Genomic DNA, 6,853 nt, shown 5'->3' with positions numbered 1-6,853 from the left:
TGCTGAGCGTAGAAAGAGAAGAAGCTGGAAAAAAAAAAAAAGATTTTGAGCACATCATAGACGAATTTTCATCAGTGAAAGCAAGGAAGGTGCAGTTGTAATTTTCATGTAGTGCCATAATGTAAGTAAAAGATTAAGGAACTTTCTAAATGAGATCTAAAGGTCAACTTTTATTCTAGACCAAAGAGGAGAAGAGAAGGGAGGGTAAGGAAGCTAGATTAAAGAAAGCTAACCGACCAGAATGGAAATAATGAGAATGCTGACACATTGTAAGAAATGTGACCAATGTCACTAAACAATACCTATACCAAAAAACCAGGCCCACTGACATCTAGTAGATCGTGACTCATAGTGACCCTATAGGACAGAGTAGAACTGCCCCATGGGATTTCCAGGGCTGTGAATCTTTAGGAAAGCAGACTGTCTTGTCTTTTTCTACCACCAGAGCTGCTGGTGGGTTTGAGCCATGGACATTTTGGTTAGTAGCCACTGCAACACCACAGCTCCTTAAAAATAATAATAATAATAATAATAAGTATAGAAATTGTTAATTGAGAACTTAATTTGCTATGTAAATTTTCTCCAAAATAACAATAAAATATACTATCTATAAAAAAAAAAAAGATTAAGGAGATTGACTTGCCTTTTTTGAGCTGATATGCTAAAGTTATCTAAAAGCTGGGTGTCAGATATTTGGACAAGGGCGCAATTTCAGTGCTTGCCATAGGTGCTACTTTCCACAGATAGCCAGGGTCAAGCCCAGGCAAGGTGTTTAAGCCAGGAATGAGGAACTTTGGGAGGATGTGGGTGGCCTATTGACAGACTTACTTCTCATTTCTTCTAGATAAAAGGTCCTTGGGGAGATTGCCAGCTGGAGGCACCTAGACTTCGAGGGTGAGTGGCGCAGGATGACGACTGGAGAGGAGCTCCCTTGTGCGCATTTCACTGTAGATAAACAGAACATCGCCCTCTGGCCCAGAGGCAAGAACCAGTCCTGCTGTGAAACTGCTCAGTGCTACACCCATATCAGCTTTTTGCTGGTCCTTCAACAAATATTTGCTTATTTTTCTCCCAGCAGAGCCTCCTACCAAAAGGGATCAGCCTCTGGCTCTGAGGAAGCCTTCTACAATATGTGTTGTATTGACCTTCCTAACTCTGGTCCTGGTCACCTCCATCCTGCTGCAGAGTATCCTCTGTAAGTCCTCAGGCTTTATCTTCTGTACTTATTCCTTCTTTCCTACTCTGTGGCACTCTCAAGACCCAGGCTCCCTCTTTCCTATCCTCCAGTGGACTCCCTGCCTCTGGCTTTTCTACATGTCTTGTTTCTCCTCTTTCCATTTGCAGTAAATAGGCCACCCAGCCTGGTAAGATGAGTTTTCAACTTTTCAACTTCCTGGGAGATTTTCCAGATTGGGATCAGTGCTTGCGTGTTTGTGCTCAGGGATACATGTATTTGTCCCTAGGAGATGTTCATCTACGTCTCATCCCCCTGCCCTGAGCTGTGCATATCTTTGATTCAGAGTCTGTGATCAGCTCTTGGCAGTGAGCGAAATTGCCTCCTGGTCTTATGAGAGACTGACTCCCAAGTGTGCCCTGAGCCCAGCTGACTCGATGGCCAACAAGCTCACAAATCTTTACTGTTTGACTTCCCTCACCAGGACTCCTTCATGCTCTCTCCATTCTCCTGTCCCCGTGAAGATCACCTCATGGAGTCTTCCTATTCATTCATTAGATGTGTGATGTACCTTTTTCCCTCTTCTGTTTTTGCAAAGTTATATGCTCTCTACAGCTGGTCAAGCCATCTTCCTCCTGCCAGGTCTCCAGAAGCAGATGGAGAGAACAAGCTGTCTTCTTTCTCCATAGCCTAGGGGCACATGTTGGCTCAGACTTGTAGCCTCTGAGCAGAGCCTTCTCCTGCTACTTGCCAAGTTCAGAGCTTCCTGGTCTCTAACTTACCTTTTTCCATAGGACTGTCCTTTGAGCCCTCTTGGTTTCTTTTTTCTCCTCTTTAAGGCACTCAAGGAGCTCTGGTGGCATAGTGCCTGAGGCATTTGACTGCTAACCAGAAGACTGGTGGGTCAAACCCACCAGCCACTCCTTGGAAGGAAGGCTGAGCAATCTACTTCCGTAGTGATACCGCCTCGGAAACACCCAAGGAGGGGTCACTATGAGTTGGATTCAACTCGACAGCAGTGGGTTTGTTTTTTTTTGGTAAAGGCACCCAAGCCAATGTATGTTCTGAGTGAAGTGTGAAAGGGGCAAGGGAAGGGAGATACATGGTTTCATAATTCTCCCTTTCTGTGTTCTCTGGGGACAAAGCCACTTCCAGATTAAGAAACTGCATGCTTGGCCCTCCCTGTGTCCATGAAGGGGCCTGTGGGCAGATGAGAGAGGTATCTGAAAAGATAGGGATGATAATCAAGTGATGGGGCCCATAGGGATGTGGAGAGGGTGACAAAGGGGTGATTGAAGACATCCCTTTATCCATGTGTCCTGAATGTTCAAAGAAAATTCAGGACTGGATTTTAATCCCTGCTTCCACTTACCTGTGAGATCCTCTAACAGAGAGCTTATGTTTTTATCCATTTTTGTATTGTGTGTGTCCACCAGAGTTCCTGGCACATGGTAAGTGTGTAGTCCATGTTTGTTGAATGAATGCCTTAATGAACGTATGGCGGGTAGGAGGCAGCTATTTGGGCTGGCTTGTTTCCTTGAGAAGCTTGAGCTTGTCCCCTCCCTTCTCTTCTTTTTATCACTCCACTCTAGGGATCCCCTCAGCTGACCTCTTGATTTCTCAAATTCAGATTCTTGGCTTTTGGGAACAATATCAAATGTAAGGACCAATGCTCAGTTGCTAAAAGGACGTGTGGACAACATCAGCACTGGAAGTTCTGAAATTAAAAGGAATCGTGGTGGTCTGAAGGTAGCCAGCACTCAGATCCAGAAGGTGAATGTCAGCCTGAATCAAGTGCGTTCTCAGCTCCTGATATTAGAAACTGGTTTGGAGAAAGCCAATTCGCAGATCCAGGTACTAACAAGAAGTTGGGCGGAAGTTGATGTTCTAAATGCCCAAATCCCAGAGTTAAAAAGAGATTTGGATAAAGCCAGTGCTTTAAATGCAAAGGTCCGTGGACTTCAGAACAGTTTGGAGAATATGGACAAATCACTCAGACAACAAAGTAAGTGTCTCAGCAAATACGATTGCAAAGCTGACCAGTGCCTGTGGGAGCCTGCCCATTCTCAGACATGAGGATGTTAGGCCTGTGAGTGAGGAGGGAAAGGGAGAGGAGCAGGGCTCAGCACTGGGGTGGAAAGGACTTGGGGGCTGCTTAGGAGAGGAGAGACCAGGGACCAGCTTGGGCTGTCACACCAATGTGCAGAATATGAAAACATTAGGAAATCTCTGTCCCGGCCCAAGTTTAGCCATTTCCCAGTACATTCCTAATGTAGAGCCCATGAACTTAGCCATTTGTAATGGCCAATGGAATATTGGTTTCCCCTCCTAGCAGAGAAAGATCTTCCACTCATTATTTCTCATTCTTTCCTCTCTAGCCCAGAGGGTCTACCACTCTCAGTCAGGCTTTCAAAATCTCAGCATGTCCCCAGATCCCTATATGAGGACTCAGGGACTCCAAGGCCCAGCCTAATTCATTACTGTTTCTGACATCCCATTCAAGTACCCCTGCCTAACCAGAACCCAAAGAAAACAGGAACAGCAGTGTTTATCATTAGTCCTTGTTCCCCAGATGACATTCTACAGATGCTTTCTCAAGGCTGGAAGTACTTCAAGGGGAACTTCTATTACTTTTCTCACGTATCAAAGACCTGGTACAGTGCCCAGCAGTTCTGTACATCCCGGAATTCTCACTTGACTTCAGTGACCTCAGAGAATGAACAGGTGAGTGCTGTTTCTATGGACTCTGGGAATGGAGTGTTAACAGCTTGTGGCCTGTTTCAGGCAGGATGAGCAAGAGTATGTTATGTAATAAACAGTCCCCAAATATCAGTGACATAGCAACAAAGGATTCTTTTTCATTTATGCTGCATATCCAATGAAGGCCAGCAAGAGGGTCCATTTAGTTATGGTTACTCAAAGACCTGGGTTGAAGGAGACTTCATTTCACCATGTGTTTCCACCATTGCTGGGGTGGGAAAATGGAACATGGCAAATTGTGCATGGGCTCTTAAGCTTCTGTCCAGAAATAACACACATCATTTCTACTCATACTTCATTGGCCAAAACAAATCACACAGTACTTTCACCTTCAAAGTGGGCAAGGAGATGAAATCCTTCCATGTGTCCAGAACACAGAAATATTTATGAACAGTATTAATGGTACCACATGACCCAAGAAGTCTCCTGCTTAGTGAGGCAGAATATTGAACAAAGCCATTTCATTTGGGAGGCAGAATAGCAGAGTGAGTAAGAGCATGGATTCTGGAGTCAGTCAGAGTCTACGGTTCCAGTGCTGCCACCTAACTTGTCCAATAGCCTTGAATAGATGATTTACCCTCACTAGGCCTCAGCCTATTCATCTGTGAAACATGTGTGATAGTAGTATCTGTTTCAGAGAATAAATGAGTAAATACACATAAAGGGCTTAGCATATTACTTCCAAAATCCACGGCCATCAAGTCAATTTTGACTGCATAGAACAGAGTAGAACTGCCTTATAGGGTTTCCTAGACTGCAGTCTTTACAAAAGCAGACTGCCACGTCTTTCTCCCATTGAGTGGCTCGTGGGTTTAAACTGACAGCCTTTCTGTTAGCAGCCAAGAGTTTAAACACTATGCAACCAAGGCTAGCATAGTGTCTGGGGCATATTAATCCCTCAATAAATTTAACTGTTATTACCTGGGCCATCTTCTTGGGGCCCCTACTTTGGAGTTTAGCTGAGTCTTTCTTGTACTCCAGCAGCCCCTTCCTGAGGCCTGAGTCTGTTAGTTGCAGAATAATGAATAACAAGAATTTAGAAGATGTATTCTGGGCTTTGGCAAGGACAGGAATAGGCTTGAGTAAGGTCAGTGTGAACAGTGGGTGTGGGTTCAGGGGTTGTCCAGAGGACAGGTAAAGAACACTCAGGAAAATGCTCAAATTTCAAGTCATAGCAGGACTTCTGTTCATTCTGTCTTCCCTGCAGGAGTTTCTATACAAGACAGCAGGAGGAGGTGTTTACTGGATCGGCCTGACTAAAGCAGGGAGTGAAGGGGACTGGTACTGGGCAGATAACACTCCATTCAATAAGGTTCAAAGTGCAAGGTAAGCCTCCTAGCCTCCTTCCCAGCCTAGCTCTCCTGGGCCAGGACCAAGACCAGGGCATGAAGAGTAAGTATGGGGCCTGTGAGTCTTCCCTGTCCCAGTGTGGCAGGAGCATTGGAATGGAGATCTATGTTACCTATGCCGCTAATTGGCTGGAAGACCTGGGACAAATCTGGAGCCTCTTGGTGCCATTGGAGTTTGGCAGCACAGCCTTGCACACAGCTTTACAGGGCTCATCTTCTAAGTCTTTGCAGTGTGTACTTGTGAAGGAGCATGTGAATGGTGTCCTGGTTTGACCCTAACTTGAGGGATGATTGAAGGTTTAGAGACTGATGGCTCAGCAGTCCTTTTCCTCTCAAACTTGGTTTCAGAAATTCCCTACAATATTATCTAGGACCACAGCTGGGATTGAAATAACTCATCCCTGTTGAAAATTATTTTTTCTTTTGTTTCCATTTTGTAAATGGGTTTTTATCTTTGCACTTGGTAGGTTCTGGATTCCAGGCGAGCCCAACAATGTTGGTAGCAATGAACACTGTGCCAATATAAAAATCACCTCACTTCGGTCCTGGAATGATGCCTCCTGTGACATTAGCTTACTTTTCATCTGCAAGAAGCCCTATATCCCATCAGAATCTTGACAAGACTGGCTCCTGCACTCACCCTTTGAGCTCCAGTGCTCTCTTCCATCTTTAAGAGTCTGTACACAATTGGCTTCCTTCTCTTCCGTCCTCCTGGCTGACTTTCCACCTTCAATTTTTTAGCTTCACAGTTGTACCCAAAGCATCCTAGGGTCCAGCTGCCTTGGCTGGAATTCTCTGACTTCATAGAGGCAGCTGATATGGAAGGGAGAACATGAGTTAAAATGAGATGGAACGATGGAGAGAATTTAGACCTTCTTACTGGCTTGGCAGGAGCTCTGGTAGCATAGTGGCTAAGACACTTGACTGCTAACCAGAAGGCTGGCGGTTCAAACCCACCAGCCACTCCTCGGAAGGAAGGTTGGGCAATCTACTTCCGTAGTGATACTGCCTCGGAAACCCAAGGAGGGGTCTCTATGAGTCGGGTCTGACTCCACGACACATAATAACAACAACAACAACTTGCTTGGCAAATTGGATCAGAGCCTGTGATCTGGGACAACATTCCTGGGGAGCTCCCGGGGGAACTTGGGGTTATATGCCTTCAGAGAAATGGGAAAGTAGGTCTTCATATCATTATGATCCCTAGGCAGTTCCTCAGGTTATGGACCCCATAATAACACAACCACTGCTGTGGAATCGGATCCGACTCATAGAGACCCCTCCTTGGGTTTCCGATGCGGTATCACTATGGAAGTAGATTGCCCAACCTTCCTTCTGGGAAATAACTGATGAGTTTGAACGACCAGCCTTCTAGTTAGCAGTCACATGCTATGCTACCAGAGCTCCTGGACCCCATAATATTTCTTATGAAATTCTGGGAAATGTCCATTGCCACATGGAAAGTTGGGAGCCAGAGACTGTTGAGAACTCTGTCTCATTCAACTTGTGCATTTATTTTATTGTATTAATTTCTTTTTTTCAAGTCAGTAAGCTAATAATGCTTGGCATA

At 45.1% G+C, this 6,853-nt stretch overlaps 1 protein-coding gene across 1 annotated transcript; it reads left to right on the top strand.

The window, feature by feature from the left end:
- Positions 1 to 908: 908 nt before the first annotated feature.
- Positions 909 to 5,901, top strand: CD207 (CD207 molecule). Its single transcript, XM_007940146.1, has 6 exons — positions 909 to 981; positions 1,079 to 1,195; positions 2,805 to 3,179; positions 3,747 to 3,898; positions 5,142 to 5,260; positions 5,751 to 5,901. Exons 1-6 carry the CDS (start codon positions 909 to 911, stop codon positions 5,899 to 5,901), a joined length of 987 nt encoding a protein of 328 aa, XP_007938337.1.
- The last annotated feature ends 952 nt before the right edge of the window (positions 5,902 to 6,853 follow it).

This window comes from Orycteropus afer, unplaced genomic scaffold (genome assembly GCF_000298275.1).
Source record: "Orycteropus afer afer isolate SDZICR_OR568_19922 unplaced genomic scaffold, OryAfe1.0 scaffold00065, whole genome shotgun sequence".
NCBI classification, from domain to species: Eukaryota; Metazoa; Chordata; class Mammalia; order Tubulidentata; family Orycteropodidae; genus Orycteropus; species Orycteropus afer.
Note: the sequence above shows the minus strand (reverse complement) of the source record. Positions and strands in the feature narration are given on the sequence as shown.

What these genes read in the sequence shown, in the direction of transcription:
- CD207 (XM_007940146.1), top strand. Translation starts at nt 909, where the DNA reads ATGACGACTGGAGAGGAGCTCCCTTGTGCGCATTTCACTGTAGATAAA. An exon ending in CCTGCTGCAGAGTATCCTCT is followed by an intron (nt 1,196 to 2,804) that starts GTAAGTCCTCAG and finishes TCTCAAATTCAG; the next exon opens with ATTCTTGGCTTTTGGGAACA. An exon ending in TGACCTCAGAGAATGAACAG is followed by an intron (nt 3,899 to 5,141) that starts GTGAGTGCTGTT and finishes TCTTCCCTGCAG; the next exon opens with GAGTTTCTATACAAGACAGC.